General features: G+C 48.8%; 1 protein-coding gene across 1 annotated transcript; it reads right to left on the reverse strand.

The window, feature by feature from the left end:
- Positions 1-2,903: 2,903 nt before the first annotated feature.
- Positions 2,904-8,702, reverse strand: Bod1 (biorientation of chromosomes in cell division 1). The gene is made up of 4 exons (XM_038328483.2): positions 8,304-8,702; positions 6,646-6,770; positions 4,400-4,596; positions 2,904-3,610 (listed from the first exon to the last, which is right to left on the reverse strand). The coding sequence occupies exons 1-3, from the start codon at positions 8,700-8,702 to the stop codon at positions 4,401-4,403; spliced, it is 720 nt and encodes a 239-aa protein (XP_038184411.1). The 3' UTR covers positions 2,904-3,610; position 4,400.
- Between the last annotated feature and the right edge of the window lie 10,960 nt (positions 8,703-19,662).

The raw sequence follows: 19,662 nt of genomic DNA on the forward strand, positions 1-19,662 counted from the left end.
TTGGTTCCTTTACTTCTTCTTGGGAAGACTGATAAGTAGAAGTCTCCTGGTGAAAAGCTGTCTTATGAAGGAGGGTCAGCTCCTTAAGAGAGAACATGCATGATTACTACCACGTGACCTTGGAGCCCAGCCCTGAAGATACTACCTTAGATAGGTGACTGACAACTGGTGATGTACCGTGTCAACTCTCCTGGCCTGTCCTTAGTATCCACAGGACACAGGGCGGGCAGCCACATCCTCATCTAAACAGCCTTCAACACAAACCCCGACTGTGCCAGGTCCCCACAGACATCTCTCCTGACCTTTCTGGTTCACAAGGGCCTTTGGCAGCTCCAGGTAATGCTGAGCTTCCTGAGCCAACTCAGTATCAAAGGACCACTTGGGAGCTGAGCTACATGCAGGCACGGCTAAGCTAAGAGGTCCAAAGGCGGTCCTTGCAAGGGACTACGAGGGAATTCAGAGACACGCATCATCACCATCCAGGTGGTGTTGCAACAGTCATGTGAGTTGTGTGGTTAGTCTATCAGTACAAGTCACGTCACCAGCCTTGGAAGAGGCTTCCTGCAGTGGCACCGACAGGTATACCCAAGGCTGCACATGTGTGGATGGCCACCTTTGCAGAACAATATGACGCTGCCTTTTGGAACCAGTGTGTCCACATACTGCTGGGATGCATCTGGTGTTTCTCCAGCTCACAGGGCTGCTAACACAGCACACAAGAACGTGCCAAACTCTGAATTAGTAGAGGATGAGACACAGTGACTTTGTTTAGCAAGGCTAAACCCACTCTCTAGAAGCCACAAATCTGAGCACCTGGAGTTCACACAATTGGCTCTAGATGGTAGGTTGGGTCAGTGCCAAGCTAGTAATTAGAAACATGCCAGGAACTAAGGTCTCCGGTAGCAAGCTGATTTTGATTCACACAAGGGAGCTTCAGAACAGGGGACCACTCTGCTGCCCCTGATCAAGGCCCTTCCCGGTGCTGATCATATCCTAGAAGTCAGCCCCATGCTCCACACAGCTCTCGCAATGGCTTTTTCAGAGAAGCCACTCACTTAAGACCACCTACAAATCACATCTTGCCAAGAAATGAATACAGGAGTTGGGGGCGAACATAATCAAACTATATTGTGGAGCATTCTTAAAGGAATAACTAAAATATTAAAAAGCAAAACAGAATGTTTAAAGCAAGGTGTTTAATAGGTGAAGTAGTTTTGGTGGGCTAACCTTCCTGGGGGGGAAGAACTGTACTACTTCTTAGACCATGATTTCCTTAAAGGTCCTGTGTGATAAACCCAATCAATACCCAAAGCTTAAAGATGCAGGGATCTGCACAGATCTGGTTGGCAACCAATCAGCTAAGGCAGTACTTTTCCTTGCCTCTGAGTCTTACAGGGTTGTCTTGACTACACCTCCCCCTTGGGAGCATGGGCATTTCTTTCCCCTTGATTCAGCCAAATGTCCATCTTCTAAGAGCACAAGTCTCTCTAATATGACAAAGCCCTGCTTCCTTCAACTCTGCCTGAGTCTTATTGGGAAAATGTGAGGGCAGAACTGTGGAGGCCCTGAGCTCTGGGCAGGCAACTGTCAAAGTCTGCACTTCTGGGCATCTGGTTGGATCTTTTTCAGTCATGGGAAAAGCAAAGAGAGAACGCAGATTGAAACCTGCCTGCTTAAAACACACACAAAGCTGAGTAGGCTTTCCCCTGAGCTGGTCTGTCGCGCCAGCTTTCCTTAGGTGGGACAGTTGTGTAGCCTTAGGATGTAAGGACCGTCTAGGGATGAGACACTTCTCTGCACATGCAGGACGGTAGGGTAAAGGACTGTGTTCTGTCCCCAGCTGTTGAGAACTTTGGTTCCTGTCCTGACAAGGCCAGCAACCTGTTCCATGGAGATGGTACCACATCTAGGAGGGGGAAATATATCACATCTCTGCGGTCACTTCCACCTGTGCTGAGGATGAAGCCAGCTTGTTTTGTTTTTTATTATGTATACATGCATGCCTGCATGCCAGAAGAGGGCACCAGATCTCATTTATATAGCCGAGAGCCACCATGTGATTGCTGGGAATTGAACTCAGGACCCCTGGAAGAGCAGTCAGTGCTCTTAATCTCTGAGCCATCTCTCCAGCCCGAGCCAGCTTGTTTTTAACACAAGCGCAGGTGCTGCAAAAATCTTGCTGAGCTCTTGACAGGAAGCAAAGTCCTCCCTGAGGGATTTGTGGAAAGGAAACATTTTTCTTAAGGGAGAAACAATCAGCTAGGCTGAATTTTTGTTAGATCTGGGCTGGGCACGTAGCTCAGATACAGAGCATGCACTTAGCAGGTGCAAAGACACCGGGTTCATCTACCCCCAGCACCACAAAACCTCCAAACCCAAGTTAGATCAACAGTATCAACAGTATACTCAACTAAGAACAAGGACTCTAAGTTTGAAGCAATCTTTGCTACATCCAAGGCCCAGCATCACCTGGGGGCTTGTGAGATACAAACTTCTAGGGTAGTGAGTAAAGCTGTTTGCCACCAAGCCTGGTTACCTGAATCCAATCACTGGGATCCACGGGGTAGAAGAGAACCAATATCCACAGCTGACCTCTGACCTTCACACATGCAACCTGTCCCTTTCTCATCCCACCCCAGGCCAGGCCAATAACACCCAGATCCCACAGCCCACCCTGGAATACCAGGGGCACTGATACTCATCCAAGCTCGGGATGAGCTGGAACACTCACCCACCTGTCCCTGACAGCTGCATCGCCCAGCCTGAGTCCGGATGCTTTTTAAGTTCCAGCCAGCAATCCTTCATTCCCATCAAGTCACATGTTGTACAGAGAAGGCAGGCAGGCAGGTAAAGGGGAGCCACCTCCACAGACAGAGGTGCTAAGATTCTGTTGAGGCTTTAGGGAAAGATCATCAAATGACTTTATTGTAAAAACGTCTGCTATTTATTACTAACGGTGTTCTTCTCAAAACACAAACACAAGAACTGAGCAGCACATCCAGAGTGACTCGCCTGTGGCTAGGGAGAGGCCAGGACAGAAGCGGTGGGGCTTTCCTCACTCACTCCAGGGCTCCAAGTTACCTCTGATAAGAGAAAGGAAACCACTAAAATCCCCAAGTACAGGAAGGTCACAATAACCTTATGGCTACTGACGCTAACTGCTGCACATCCCAGCCTATAATTCTAGCAATGATATCAAAACCCACTGTCAAACAGTTGCTCCCATGGCCCTTTGCTGTCCTGACCGGCTAGCCCCAGCCTGGCTTCTGCACACTGCAGAGCACAAGCGTTAACATCCACATGCAGTGTCCAGGTTCAAGTATAAAGGTCTGATCAGGACAGCCCAAGTCACGTAGTGCTTAAACCTCTGTAGTGTCTATACTGTGCTCAGACCCCTGGACAGGCTGGCCAAAGGCAGCACAATTCATGCGGAAGTATGAATAACGTCCCACCACCAAACTTGCTGACCATCCAATATGGACACCACTAGAGTCAAGGTCAAAATCTTGACATCAGGAGTGACATGGTCGACTAAAGTTACATTTGTATGAAACCGGAATCCATTTCATTTCTTCATTAAATGGAGTTTTCCAAAGGTATCAGGTATATCCTTTAAAAAAAAAAAAGATAATCATGTCAAAATGCTACTTTTGATAAGGCTCCATATGTTCCTAAAAGAATTTACAATGAAAAATTTAAAATAAATGTTTTACTCTCTCCCAAGAGGCACAAGAAGATAGTCTTTCAACTGCTCATGGTCAAAGGCCTAGGTCAACTGCCTCCCTACCCAGTTTGTTAGTATCAGTATCTTAACTGACTTACTAGCAGCAAAACAAGGGACCAGAACCCACCCCAGGGGTGTGACCAAGGCGGGCAAGGTCTACTGCTCATCCAGTGGTTCCCCAAACCAGGCACAGCAGCATTCACCTGTGTCTCCAGCTATTTTTAAAGTTTAGATTAGATCCTAAACCCGAGACAAAGAGAATAGAACTGCACGGCAATCATAGCGGCTACACAGAACTCACGGCGAGTGTCTCACTTGAGACAGCACTTGGGGATGCTGCTTGATTTTATGAAAACCACAACTATCAGCAGGGGAGAGCCACATGTAAGCAATCTCAGAGAAAATGACCTCTACATAAGTCCCCTGTGCAAACCAGTTGCCACAACAGTTCCTGATGAGGTTTCCTTGGTGACCTGGATGCTCGGCTCTAGCGGCACAGAGCACACCCACCGATATGGGAGCGTGCCGGCACTGAGTTCACTGAGATGGCTCACCGGCTGAGCGCCACTTCCAGCACCCTCTTCTGATCAGGTGAAACACATCCAATTACAGCTTTCCCTGCTTCTAACCATCTCACACACTGACCAGCAAGAACGGAAAGATAGGTTATTAAACCTTAGGAAGAATCTTGGGATGGCGCTGGAGGATCCTGGCTTTCAGGTTCTGGGGGAGGAGCTGGCACAGCTTCTTTTTTCTGGGCTGCCAGGAACTCGTGGATTGCTCGCTCTATCTGTGGCCTGAAGATGTGATTTAGTTTGGGGTCCACCACCTGAGAAATGATCCTGTCCACTCCTGCTTCCAACATGCCTGACCTGAGGAAACAAACAAACTACTGTTATTTGGTTCTCAAGAGTTCTCCTCTGCACCAGTAAGCCCCAAGTGCCATTCAAGAGCCCAGCAAACATCCATTTTCCCCAGTCTAGACCACTGGTCTTTCATTTGAGGGGGTTCACAGCTGCCTGCAAACCACCATTCCTAATGCAGTCTCAACTTTGTACAGAGGAACCAGACAACACTCAACAGACTGCTCCAAAGGCCAACACACATGTGACAAACTGCACAAGTCTGGTCACAGGTGTAGGGTGAAATTGCATTCAAAGGCAGCAAGCCTTGTGCCTCAGTTTTCCTCAGCATTTATTCTTAGCAGCCAGAAAAGAAGTGGCTTCCAGCAACACAAAGCAGGTGAGGTGTCTATGACAACTGGTGAGACACAAAGACCGGGCGTGCAATGAGCAGAACCGAACTCACCTTGAGAAAGGGAGCAGCACTGTGCAGACTAAGAGACAGCATGGGCAGCTGTAGAGGCCACACTCCCCTAGTGCACAGAGAGCCAGACTTACGTGGGTGTTAATTTTCTTCACTGATAAGATTGGTTTCAGTGATCATAAGCCACACAGTGAGTACTATAGCGCTTGTTAGCAAAATCCTTTTCTATTTTTAAAACCTTTTAAATTTCAAAATCACTGTATAGTTCCAAGAAGTTGCAAGGAAATATACTAGGATGCTCATGCATCTTTAGCCAGACACCTCTAGTGTTAGCGCCTTATCTAACATACTACATAGGAACCAAGCTAGGAATCTGGGGCCAGTACAATCCAGACTGGATCAGATGACTCACACTCAAATGTGTATTTTTACCCGGCCTGCCTTGCGTTGCTGTAACAAATACCTGAGGCTGGAAATAAATGTATAAAGAAGTATACTTGGCTCATGAGCAAGTGACTCAAAGTCCAAACAGCACAGTGCCAGCAGTCTAAGGTCCCTATTTGCAACGTGATGAGCATGCAGATGCCAAGACAGACTAGGCAGCCTGATGAGAAATGCAGCTGAACTCACCTCTTCACCTCCCCACCTCCTTCCACCCTCTTTCTGAGAGGTCTCACTGGGTAGGTGAGGTGGTCTGGAACTCACTATAACCAAGACTGTCTGATTCTCCTAATCTTCCCACCTCAGTCTCCCGAGTGCTGGGGTAACAGGAGTGTGACAGACACCACATTTGGCTGAACTCAACAACTGATTCTCAAAGAACTTACTCAGTGCCACAAAGATGAAGGTCCCATGACCTCAACACCTCCCGGCTCCTGCCACATCAGCCTAAACTCACTGAGGATCAACTCCTACCATATGAGCCTCTGGGCATGCACCAGCACAACTAAGATCTCCAGCAGCATCATAAGAGCCCCTGCACTCCAGCTATCTCAGCCCAGCTCCCTTCACGCCCTCAGCAGCCACCACCGGCCACACATCTCTGCACTGGTGGCAAATGCAGTCATTCCCCAGTCTTCCCAGACTTGCTTTCCTCACAATTCCCTGACATTTCTGTTTTCAAGGTCCTGCTCCATAAGCTTTTATTCAACAATTTAGTGGGGTAAGAAGTGCTGAATACAAGCCCTGGTGTTAAAAGCCAAAATGGATTCTGGACAGACCAAAAATCATGAAAAATCTGGAATCTATAACCCATCCCCGGTGTGCCAGTGACAAAAGGCCACTCACGTGAGTCTTCTATAGTGCCGTCTCTAGTCTGTGAATGACAACGGCTTCCAGGACATCTTCCTGTCAACTGTCACCACACTCTGGCAGGTGAAGCCCAGCTAGCCTGCCCCCTAATATTGGCATCCTGGCATAAAACTCTCTCATGTTCAGATCACACTGAAAGTGTTAAAGAACTGAGCCTCACAATCCGGAAGCCCTACCAGAGTTACCACTGAATGGCTACACCCAGGAGGCGCCCGGAGGGAGCGGTGGGTACTCCAGGCTCTGTTCACCCAGCTACAAAGCACCATCCGCCAGGAGGCCATGAACCAAGGGCAGTCCACAGCAGCACGCTGGGACACCCACTGTTCCCCCACGGCTTTACTTACTGAACCACGCTCTGCCTCAGCCCATTTCGCAACTGGTTCTTGTTCATTGCAGGATTCCATTCCTGTTTGTCCAGGTGTGTTGACACAAAATTATCTACTTTCTGCCTCAGGTTCTGGTAAGCTGGCTGAGACATTCAGAAAAAGAGACCAAGTTAGTGCATGTGCCAAAGTTGTAGAAACGAGCCATTCAGAAAACTGCTTTTCAGAGAAGAAACACATTTTTCTCGTTTAAGCAGACTTCCACCTGACCTCAGAACTCACCCTGCAGTACGGAGGGAGCTATGAATCAACAGCCGGGAGGGTATCTGCTTAGCACTGGCTAGGCACAGGGCAGGTTACCTATATAAATCTACCTATCTCCTCAAGTGAGGGCCCATAAGTATTGTTCTGCCTGCATTTAAACAGTAATTTTCAGGACCTGAAAAGTAAACAAAGGTGCCCTCCAGCTGCAGTGTGGCCACGCACAGATGCAGGCGGTTTCTGCAAAGAACTGGTTCTAGGTCGAGGTGACCTTCCATGAGTCGCCTGACTCCTGAGTTTCAGTAATTTGCATCCATATAATGCAAACATCCCGCCTGCTCCCCTCACAGTGGGTGTCTGCAGGGGTACACCCAGGAGAGGGCCCTCCAAATGAAAGGGCCACTCAGGCCTCAGCAAGAGTCACTATAGCTAATGCCAAGAGACCTCTGCATGTTGCCAGGCAGAGGTGTGACCCTTACAGGAGCCGGAGGCACTTACTCTAAGTGCTCCTAAGAGCTGGAGAACAAGACTAGGAAATTCCCTGTGCATACTGGGAATGGGTGTCCTGAGACCCCAGCCTCCTCCCAATCTCCTAGGGAAGACAGATAACACCTCTTCACTACACCCATGCTGAGTGGTCTGTCAGTGTCTCCAAGACTGAACTGAGACTGTGCCTTCAGGCATGGCTCTGAATGAGAATTTGTAAATGGGAAGGATGGCCTATCTGCAAGGCTCATGGACTGATCTGTGTATAGGCAGGGCAGACCTAACCCCACATCAAACCCATAACGCAGGCCCAGGCAGCCTGCAGATGACAGCCAAGCCACCAGCTGAGGCCTATCTAGACCAGCTGGCTTGAGGAACATGCCGCCCTAACAGCATGTGGAACAACCCCTAAAGCCCTCTCGGTCAGTAAAGAGGCCCCAACTCCACCACCTTAATCTGCACTGAATCTAACATAAGCATCAACTCCCTTTAAATTAGTTAAAGGATACAAAATAAGGATGCTGACTTTACGCTTATCCCAATTTGACCAAATAAAAGCCTGCAAATCATTCCTCTGGGAAAAGGGAATAACTACTACCGTGTGGTCCAATCCACCTTGGTGGTGAACAGAAAATGGGTTGCGCTCCTAAGGCACTCTGCCTTTCCCGACTGTTCTAAAAACATGGGTTTCTTTCGGATGGAGGGAGCTGTATGTGTGCAGCTGTAATCTCCAAAGGCAACTTGATTAAAATCACAGCTGGTAAGTGATGGGCAAGAGCAGTGCTCAGGTGTGCACCACTCGGAAGGCGCCGGTACTGCTCCCGCCGCGCGTCCCCGAGGCTCCCGAGCCGCCTTTTGTTTTACCTCCAACCCAGCGGCTAGCAAGTCAAAACAGCGGGGTGCACCACCTCGCCCCCCAACGGCCCCGGTACCTTGGTGTCCACGTCAGCTAGGCAGTCCCGGCGGAAGCTGTCGAACAGGCCGCGGCTCTTGAGCTGCTCCACTATGAGAGAAATGAGCTGCGGGTCTCCCGGAGGTAGCGAAGCGGGGTTGACCGGGCCCCCTGCCCCACTAGAGCCCGCCGCCGGTCCCGAGGCCTGGCCCGCCGCGCCCGCTCCCGCACCGTCCGCCATGGCCGCGCCCCGCGCCCGCGCCGGGCCCCGCGCTCGGATGCTCCTCCGGGAGCCGCGGGCCGCGCTGCGCAGACACGGAGGGCCCCACGGAGGCGGCGGCGACGGAGGCGGCAGGGTGGGAGGCGGCGGGGGCCACGGCGCTCCCCGCTCGCAGCGCTGCAGGCGCTCGTCTAATGGCGTCACCGGTGGCCTTTGCATTGTGGGACGGTTGGTTTCCTGGAGCCATCGCTCAAGTTCTTATAGACTGGGCCTGGCCGTAGAAAACTACAATTCCCGGCAGGCAATTGGCTCGCTCGCGCTAGTTCGCGGTACAGCATGGGAATTGTAGGCTCAAGCCTTAGCAAGGGCTTGAAATTGTTCAGTCACTGCAGCCTTCCCAAATCAGACCGCCCCACAGAGCAGTGAGCTGATTTGAAGATTTACACTTTAAAGATTGAATCAGTAACTCTGTTTCCATGTCTGGCAGCCTCTGCTTTTGACATGCTCTCAACGCCCACAACCTTCAACAATGTGATCTGGAAAATTTGGTTAACAATGGATTGATCATATTTCTTTTTTAATAAAATTAACCTTACATTTATTTTGTGTGACAGGGAGGGGCAGTGGAACGTGCTGCAGCGCTTGTGCGGCGATCAGAGGACAAAGGCATTGGTCCCTCCTATGATGTAGGCCCTGGTGTCGAACTCCCATTCTCAAGCTTGGTGGTAAATGCCTTTGCCCACTGAGCTATCTATCAGGCCTACAAGAAATACGTCTTTTTCAAAGTTTGTACCTGTCTGTTTGATTTTTAACAGCAACACAGATTCATTTTACAAAATCATAAAATAATTGAAGAAAAAAAACCTGCTATTAAGTCTTTCTTGCAGGTATGGATTTTCTCTTCAATATTAAATATTGTCAGTATTAATAGTAGAGCCAGTAAGTAGAATATGCTAGAAGTAATACCACTGCCCTCTTTAAACACTTCCACAGCTACCTGAAAGCCAGCATTGCTATTTCTTTCTGCAGATGAACAGAACGAACTACTCTGGTCATATATCGAGAAGCAGAGGAGGATTATAACTCAGGTTTCCTGTGTTCAGTTCCTAAGATATCCACAGACCTGAGAACTAGCTGTCATTTTACGAGTAAAATAATACCCTAGCTTTCACAACTACAAGTCTGTACTGAATTCCTCGTTGTTGCCACTGTTAGAATAAGTTTGGGATTGCAAAGGGAGACCATCGCTCCAGCTGCAATGTCTGTGCAAGGAATCCTTTAGTCTTAATCTAGAGGGTGTCCTGGGGCGGGAACAGGCAGGGGAGCGGACACACCTCAACGGGAAACGCATTTGGTTTTTATTCTAAGGAAAGTGGTGGCTGTGTCTTTTCCCCATTGGCTAGGCTCCAGGCTCACCATCTGTAAAGAATTCAGGCAAGGAAATAGAGAAGGAAGGAGAGTGGGGGCTCTGTTCCGAGGAGGAAAGGGTCACTCCCAGCCATCAGATTCCCGGAAGAGAGGAGTGGGCCTTTGTGTAAATAAAGGTTTTCCTGGGTGGGGAAGATTCAGATATTTGCAAGTCTTACGAGGTAGGGGAGGGGAGAGAAAAGGATCTTAATTCCTTGTTCTATGTATGTATTTGATTTTTTCCAGGCAAGGTTTCTCCTGTGTAGCCCTGGTTGTCCTGAAACTCACTATGTAGACCAGGCTGGTATCAAACTCTGATCTGCCTGCCTCTGTCTTCTGAGTGCTGGGATTAAAGGCGTGCACCATCACATCTGGCTCAAGTTTTATATATTTTATAGAAAAGATCATATTTGATATTTTTTGTTTGTTTGTTTGTTTGTTTTGAAACAAGGTTTCTCTGTGTAATAGTCCTGACTGTCCTGGAACTAGCTTTGTAGACCAGGCTGGTCTTGAACTCACAAAGATCTGCCTGACTCTGCTCCCCCCGCCCCCCACCCCAGCACTGGGATTAAAGGCATGTGCCACCACCTCCTTACCTTTTATTCTTTGGCTGATCATTGACTCAACATCCCCAACTCTCAGAATTACATTTCCTGCAGCTACTCATGCCACATGAGCACTAGAAAAGACGTGAATAAATTTTATGATACCCTTGGCTCTGGGGAAGATGAGGCCTAGGCAGGGATCCAAGAGGCTCTCACCCAACATTTACTACCCACAAGCTCTGAAGACAAGTAACCACTTCTAGTCCATACGCCTTTACCATCAGCCCAGCCGGCCCCAGAGGTTAAACTAATCACATTCTCTCATAATAGGTTACGATCCTGTGGGATATCTCAAGTCTGTTTCTACCAATGATCCATGCTAATCTCTCATATTTGAAATCTAAGGAAGGACCGACCTAATAGGGATCGCTCAACCCCATCCTCTCCGAGGGGGGGCGGGCAGGGCGTGTGTCACTCTTCTTTTGGCCTGCCTAGTCTCAATTTTAGTAACACCACATCTCATTCTCTTTCTTCATAAAAACTTTTCTGGCCCCAGGCCTGATGTGCTCTATGGTTGAGCCAGATTCTTAAAGCACTTGCTGTAATTGGAAGTGAATAATTTATAGGTTCATTGGCCGTCTGCACCCTCTACCTCCCAGCCCTACCCAGAGTATAAGTGGTTTCAGTAGAAACCACGATTGTTTATTTTGTCTTTGGTGCTCAGTACAACACTTGGTTAAAAGTCCCTGTTTCTGAGTTGCAGAATAGCGCAACCGTCCTGGCAGGAATGAAGATATTCTTAAGAGCTTGTGCCCTGCCCTATCAGAATATTGAACCAATGGTATGCAATAAAGCCAGTAGGCTCTCCCTAAAAGACCTCAGCCCGACAGAGGAAATAGATTTAAGTCTGGTGCCAGCCAGAGGGAAAGCTGTTGATGCCACTGGGCAAGAATAAGACCACTACCACAACTTTTGAGTAAAATTTGTTAAATACATGTCAGGATGATGGACACTGGCCAGGTCCATACCTGGGATTCCCAGAGTATGGCTGTGAATGACATCAGTCAGGTAGTTACAAAGACAAAACCCACAAGGCTGTGCACTCCCTGCCTTCATCAAACTGGCGGCTAGCAGACATCCTGATGTACTTCCTGCTGTTAAGTCTCAAACCTTGGAAGACTGGCTGAAGAGCTTATTTAGCATATCAAAGCAGATGCGGGCCACCCCGGTTCTCCCTGCACCCCTCAGTTCTAACCTGTAACAGGGCCTTCCTGGCTGGCATATCCTGCCCCCTATCCTAAACTTCTCCAGCCCAGGGGCTGGGCTGCCCTTCTGTCTTAGGGTCTTATTGCTGTGAAGAGACACCATAACCACAGCCACTATTATAAAGGAAAATCTTTAACTGAGGCTGGCTTACAATTTCAGAGGTTACGTCCATTATCATCATGGATACATGGTGGCGTGCAGGCAGACATGGAACTGGGGAGGTAGCTGAGAATTCCAGTCTGGATCAGCAAGCAGCAGGAAGTGACTGGGACACACTTGCTCCAACAAGGCCACACCTCCTACTATGCCACTCCCTATGAGTTTACAGGGGACATTTTCTTTCAAACCATCACACCTTCCCTGTATAATCTGGCCATTTTGTGATGTAGGTGTGTCTTCTATCTATCTGATGATTTCATTGGATAATTAATAAAGAAACTGCCTGGCCCATCTGATAGACCAGACCTTAGGTGGGTGGAGTAGACAGAACAGGAAGAAGGAAGTGAGGTAGATGGCTCAGTCGGATGCTACGCCTCTCCTAAGTTAGACAGACTGCCGTGCCTCTCCTCAGAGAGATGCCAGATGCGATGAAGCTCCAGCCCAAGATGGATGTATGCTAGAAACTAAACGGTAAGGCACCACTTCGTGGTGCTACACAGATTATTAGATATGGGTTAATCAAGATGTGAGTAAGAGGCTGAAAATAATGGGCCAGGCAGTATTTAAAAGAATACAATTTGAGCCGGGCGGTGGTGGCGCACGCCTTTAATCCCAGCACTCGGGAGGCAGAGGCAGGCGGATCTCTATGAGTTCGAGGCCAGCCTGGTCTACAAGAGCTAGTTCCAGGACAGGCTCTAAAAAAGCTGCAGAGAAACCCTGTCTCGAAAAACCAAAAAAAAAAAAAAAAAAGAATACAATTTGTGTGTCGTTATTTTGGGGTATAAGCTAGCCGGTGGCCGGGAGCTGGGCAGCGGGAATGCGGTCCATCTGCCCCTCACTACAATTTTGGTTACCTCATCTTTTCATCTTTTCTCTTAGCCCAGGCTGTCTCTCTTAGCTGGCGGCTCCCCTCCCTCCTTTCCTCACGCGGCTCAGGGTCATGTCCTGAGCCCTTCCATTTTCTTTTCCCGTTCACCTGCCCGCGCACCTCCTGCCCACAAGTGATGGAGCACATCCTATGCAGGTGGAGCAACCAACCTTGTTCACAGAAGTGAAAACACAGGGCTTGTTACCTTACACGAACAACAGCCCCCAGCATTCCAGGAACTTATCTGTCCTTGGGCAGGTGGGGCTTGCAGGTGAGAGGCATCTTTGTTCTATAGATCTCTTAAGCAGAGTCATTTAAACTTAAAACATAACTTTAGCCCTCACAAAGCTTGTCTCCTAGGAAGAGTGCTACACCATTCGGACAACCTTGAAGATCACCTTGCTGGAGAGACTCCGTGGGCTTGACTAGTTTAATTATACATGCCTCTTGGTTTCCATTTAAAGCTACACCTTCGGTGAGGACTCGGGAAGACAGCCTTGGTTTGGTACAGCCATTAGGCCTCTTTCCAACATGATCACGTTAGTTAAATCTACTTTCTTTTTTTCCAACATGTCTCATTGGTTAGCCTTTTGCAGATGGGTGGATGGGTGACCCTGGCCCCTTAGGGTTGCCAGGGTCTGGCTCGGTCAGAGTATGTGGGTAGGGACATGTTTTAGTCACCATTTCAGGATGTCCTGGTATAGCAGGAACCACTGGGATGATCTGCCGTGACCTAGTCAGAAAGTGATGCTCACTGCCACTGGGCCCTGGGTGTGGCTGCTGGGACTCTGGACTATAAAGAGGTGCTACTCCTGATGCCCTCCCTGTATGCTTGCCTTTGTAACTGCTGTAACTGTATTGTTGAGGATTGAGACTAAGGATAAAGATGACCAAGATTATGGGAGGTCTATTACTAATCCAAGCCTTGCTAAAGGGAATTCAAAAATGCACTCCTCTCCCACCACAAGACATGTAATACACAATGATGATCATCAGGGGGTGCCATTGCTGTATTTATAGTGCACAGTGGTTGAACCAGTGCAGTACTGTTTGGACTTCGGTCTCAGAAGATAGCAATCTAGTTTTCTGGCGCCCTTTAGATCACTGCTGTCAAGTCTCAGTATTAAAGCTTTTCAGGACTAGGATGTGGCTTAGATATAATGCTGGCCCATCACATGCAAGATCCAGGTTCCAGTTGAGCTCCATCTCAGGCACTGAAACAAACAAAAAGCCTTTTCTGTGAGAAGTTGCCCCAAACTCAGCGAATTTACACATATTAGATATTAGGATATTTACACCAAAGCCTGTGGTGAGGGGGAGTGCTCACAAGCTGAAATCTAGACCGCATAGAAACTGGAAATGAGATTGATCAGTGGTTTGTCCCAGGGTCGTGTGACAGAGTGGAGAACCCACAGGTTTTTCACATCAGAGGGCCCTAGATTGGTGGCTTATATCTTCTTGTGGGTGATGGGTCTTTGGGAAAGCGGCAGGGCCAATTCCCCCACAATAGTCAAGAGGCTTAGCAGTCCTGGCAATTCCTGGTAGCAATCTTCTGGATCCTTAGTAAATTTCTAATAACATGCCGCTGTTGTGGACTTCCACATAGGCTAGGACTTGGGTTAGGGCAACTCTTTGACTGACCTCCACCTTCCCCGTTAGCCTCAAATTCCACTAAGCAGGCTGGAGAAAGTAGTCTTAAACTTTTTTTTTTTTTTTTTTTTTTTTTGGTTTTTCGAAGCAGGGTTTCCCTGTAGTTTCTAGAGCCTGTCCTGGAACTAGCTCTTGTAGACCAGGCTGGCCTCGAACTCACAGAGATCCGCCTGCCTCTGCCTCCCGAGTACTGGGATTAAAGGCATGCGCCACCACCACCCGGCTTTTTTTTTTTTTGTCTTAAACTTTTTGATCTAGAAGCCTGTGAAAAGTTGGATTCATATTATTTAGGACAAATTAGCAAGTGCACTGTGGGAGGAAATGAGTGGCCTCTCCTGTGGGCTTCATTTATCTCCAAGGTTACAAGGAACCTTTCTGGATTGGGCATTGAGGGAAACTTGGGTGTTTTGTCCTTTGGTCATTTAAAATGTTTCAAGATTAAAATCTGAGGGAAAGATGTGGGCCCAGGAGGGCCCTGTGGGTGGGAGGCTCAAAGGGCCAACAGATCTGTACTCAGAGTGCCTTATCCACCCACCCCCACGCTAGCGCCATTCATTGTCCCTTGTGTCCTGTTATCTGTCACTGTAACAACTAAGTTACAGAGTGTGACTTAGCTCTGCCTCAAAGGCCTACAGATTCCCCACACCCTAAACCCCTCTGCTCCTTAGTGCAGAGGGAACCTAGGGTCCCTGAGTAAAATGTCTGTTTCTGTAGGCGAGCGTGTGTGATGAAGTATCTACAGTAAGAGCAAGGTTGCCCGTGCGGGCTCTGGAGGCTGGGATCAGTTCCACTGTGGCCCAATGAGAAGTTCTTGCCGGGACCTCCACTGGACAGCCATTTCTGCCCTATGGCGTTTGAGTTCGGGTCTGTCTGGATGCGGGTGTTTGCTTGACTTGCAGATACAATCGAGGAATGAATAGGCCCAGTGCCTCAGCAGGAATAAAACCCAGCTCTTGTCTCAATCCCCATTGTCCTGCTAGCCACCCCTCGCCAGGCGGCCTTAGCCAGCAGGTTCCGTGTGGTACCTTGCCATCCCTATCAGCTAGTTCCATCTTGCGGATAGACCTAAAGCAGCATGCACTCGCTCACCCCAAGGCAGGCCTGCACAGCTCCTTCTGGCCCGGCGATGTGTGTTACTTCTAGGCAAGAACCTTTGATTGCTGGCCAGATTCTGCGCAGATTGGCAGTTCTTCCTTCCCCTCCTGCCTCCCTGCAACCTCACAGCAACTTCTAATTAGGCGTGTCTACGCAGTGCTCTTAGTCAGGAGCGAAGGTGCACAGTGGTTAATCAGCCCGAGTCTTTTCATCAAGGGTGACCTTGAAAGGAGCCCTCAGCTGTTCCTGACGTCACTGAGCGTCTGTTATCCGGTTGGTTGGTTTGTCACAGCTGCATGGCCTGACCCAGCCTGGCTGTCATTTGTTGTCAACTTAGTTCCTGGTCTTTCAATGTTCTCCACTCTTGGAGAGGGGAAGAGCCTTCCTGCAGAGGGCGGGAATGCCAGATACCCACTTTCCCAACCTCCTTTGCACCGCTGGCACGTGGCAGGGGCCAGCGCCATAACGGCATTGCTGGTGTGGGTCTGTGGAGCGCTCCTGCTGTGGCTCTGGTTCACCACCCTTCCTAGTTAGCCATTCCTTCCATCTGTTCTGAGAGACCCTGGGTGACTTCCATACATTCCCTTTCCCCTGGTCTCACCTGGAGTCTATTTACATTGATGTGGCCAAGAACCTTAGCTGCATTTAACTGGAGGCTGACAGGAGGCTGCAAGGAAGCTGGGGGTGAAGCGGGTGGGGGTGGGTGGGATGGGGGGTGGAGTGGCTACGGGTCTGTGAGGACGCCCCACCCTCAGGGACTCTCCTCCAGAAGCAGGACCTTTACCTGTGGACTTCAGTTTTTTTTTATAGGTAAAATTGCCAAATAATAGGAACCACAAACAAAGCCACATCACAAATCTACCACGTTATGAATACCCCGACCCCATTATCCAAGACCCCTGAAATCACCTGAAATCACGGCTAGTCCTGAGCCCTACATATGCCTGTGCTGTTTCAATCTTAGGGATCTCCGCATCCTTTCAAGGCAGTTTCTTTTATTCTCAAGTGTTTTACAACTTCTCCCTGGCACATCTGAATTGCCAGGCCCTTACCCTTAAGCCTTGGTTAGGTGAAGGTCCCCGGATGCAGACACTGCTGTCGGACAGTGGATCTGATAACCGAGGTAGCTGCTACTTGATTAGGTAGTGCATACTGCGTGGCCACATTGGACTGAGGGAAGATCCTTTGTCCAGTTGAGATAGAAGAGCCGTGGCGGGCCTTCATCACACTGCTCAGAGCATGGGTCATTTATTTCTGTTGCATTTAACTTCTTGGGACTATAACTGATTGCTGTCCACTAATCTTCCGTGTAGAGGCAGACTGTGGTGTAAGTGTTAACTTGTAGGGGTACAGCCAACTGGAAAAATCATGGCGGGCATGAGAAGCCCATAATGAACAAAACCTAGTGTTTTCCTGTCCTTTACCTCCTGTGGGCCACAGAGAAGTCCTCACAGTTCAGATTTAAGACCAGATGTCCCTTATAGAATCAGGAAGTCTCGGAGAAGCTGAGAGGTTTGGAGGAGCCAGGGAGAAGCTGAGATGTAGGAGGAACAAGGCAGAAGCTGAGAAGGTGAAAAACACTCTGTTTTCATTTGGTTCTGAAACCCTAAATCTCATTTGGTTCCGAAACCCTAAATCTCCAAGTGTGTAGAGGGAGGCTGCTCACCTGCAGTCAGACAACACCCTGGTGGCAGAGCTGAGCTGCCATCCAAGTTTGCAAAACTGAACTGAAGATAAGACAACTCCCCTAGACAATGACACCTCTCTCTCTCTCTCTCTCTCTCTCTCTCTCTCTCTCTCTCTCTCTCTCTCTCTCTCCTCAATGATCGATCCTCATTCCCTCCTGAAGAAAGACACCCACCCCACACCCCAAGTCTCCCTTCTCCTTTGCTTTCTCAGCCTGAGGAACCGGGGAAACTGCTGAACTGATCTTTTAAATTAACACGGATCCCAACCAAAGAAATCTGGAAGCCCAGAACTCTCGCCTCCAAGTGGCTGCCAATGCCCCGCCCCTGCTGAGGCGCTCCCTTGTTCTCATCTGCTCTGCCCTAGATTCATGGGCTGTTTTCAGAATCGTTGGCAATTTTTTCAGTACTGTCCTGACAACCCCTGGCAATGAAATTGAAAAACTACTTACTGAGTCTTGTGACAGAGAAATCTGCACGAGGGGGTTGCTTCCTGAGGGCTGGAATACCACTGGCATGACAACAGGATCCTCAGTGAGGAGAGGAGAGAATGCTCCTGCCAGGAAGGAAGGAGAGAGAGTGGGCTCTGGACTTAGGATTGAAAACTTCCGGTGTCCTCCAAGCCTGGCATCAAAATGCTGAATGGGCATATGACCCCACAGCAGGGCTCTGGGCCCCCAGATGGGTCTGGTGCACAGGCCTGCAGGGCTGGAGAGTTGGAACTGGGGAGAGGAAGTGGCTCCAAACTGGGGCAGACCCTAGGAGGTGTCCCACAGTCTGCCTTCTGGCTCCCCCAGATGCATACACCAGAATTAATGCCGCCGGCAATTCAGTCCCCCAGCAACTTAAAGAAATCTCTAAATTGAGGAATTTTAATAAGCCTTAAGAAACTACCTGGGAAAAATTTGGGGTGTGAGAAATATCAAATACGATCTATTCTATCAAACACTATGAATTTGAGTTTAGGACAAGGAATTAAGATCTCTTTGTCTCCACCACCTTGTAGGACTGGCAAGTGTTTGAATCTTCCCACCCAGGAAAACCTTTGTTTACACAAAGGCCCACTGCTCTGTTCCAGGAATCTGCTGGCCTGGAGCAGCGACTTCTTTCCCCTGCCTCCTCCAGGTATTGGTGGCCACTTCTTTGTAGACTAGCCAATAGAATAAGACTGTGAGGTCAGACCTCATTCATAATCCCTCCCTTCTCCCACTTCCTTTCTTACACACACACACACACACACACACACACACACACACACACACACACACCTTCTTGATCAAGAATAAAGTTTATGCCAGCATACACACACACACACACACACACACACACACACACACACACACACACCCTCTTGATCAAGAATAAAGTTTATGCCAGCATACACACACACACACACAGACACACACACACACACACACACACACACACACACACACTAGCACACCCTCTTGAGCAAGAGTACAGTTTACTCCAGCCTAGCCTAGTGTCCCACACCTTTAGTTCTAGCACTTGGGGGACAGGGTCAAGTTGACCTCTGTGAGTTTGAGGCCATCCTGGTGTATGTACATAGTGAGTTCCAGGACAGCCAAGGCTACGCAGATCCTGTCTTTTTTAAAAAAATATTCATTTATTTGTTTGTTTGTTTGTTTGTTTGTTTATTATGTATACAATATTCTTTCTGCGTTATGCCTGAAGGCCAGAAGAGGGCACCAGACCTCATTACAGATGGTTGTGAACTACCATGTGGTTGCTGGGAATTGAACTCAGGACCTTTGGAAGAGCAGGCAATGCTCTTAACCTCTGAGCCATCTCTCCAGCCCCAGATCCTGTCTTGAAAAATAAAAATAAACAAAAAGAGTAAGTTTATCTTGTCTGGACATGGTGGTCTTTTTCTTTATGACACTGAACTTACTTCTAACAATGGGTCTCATGGCATTGTGGGTGTCTCCTGAGAGGTGGCAGTGGAGCTGGGACCTAAATAACAAGATGCTGGTCATACTCTAACCCGAGGGAAGGGTCCCAAGGGAAGCAGCCACAGTATCTTCCACACTGGGGGACCCACCCTTACAACTTGGTCACCTTCTAAAGGCCTCTGTGACTGATAGCTTCTGCTGTCAACTTAATACAAATCCAGACATGCTTGGGAAGAGGGACTCTCAACTGAGGAATTGCTGGTCTCAGATGGTCCTGTGGGTGTGCCTATAGGACATTTTCTTGGTTGCTAGCTGATGTAGGAGGACCCAGCCCACTGTGTGGGGGGTGCCACCTCTTGGCAGATCTACCTGGACTATACAGGAGTGTAGGTGAGCGAGAGGATGGCTAGTTTCAAGTCAACTTGACCGAAGCTGGAGCTGCTTTAGACGAAAACTGAGAAATTTCAGTTGAGAAAATGTCCCTACCCAATTGGCTTGTGGGCAAGCCTGTGGTACATTTTCTTGTTTGATGATTGACATGGGAGGGTCCAACTCATTGTAGGTGGTGCCACCCATGGGATGGTGGTCCTG

The sequence above is a fragment of the Arvicola amphibius genome, chromosome 4, assembly GCF_903992535.2.
Source record: "Arvicola amphibius chromosome 4, mArvAmp1.2, whole genome shotgun sequence".
Classification (NCBI taxonomy): Eukaryota; Metazoa; Chordata; class Mammalia; order Rodentia; family Cricetidae; genus Arvicola; species Arvicola amphibius.

Bases quoted from the DNA above. Each gene is read 5' to 3' on its own strand.
- Bod1 (XM_038328483.2), bottom strand. From the start codon at position 8,702: ATGCAAAGGCCACCGGTGACGCCATTAGACGAGCGCCTGCAGCGCTGC. The intron at 6,771-8,303 runs GTACCGGGGCCG...TGAATGTCTCAG, and splicing joins TAGCTGACGTGGACACCAAG to CCAGCTTACCAGAACCTGAG. The intron at 4,597-6,645 runs GTAAGTAAAGCC...TTGTTTCCTCAG, and splicing joins CTGAGGCAGAGCGTGGTTCA to GTCAGGCATGTTGGAAGCAG.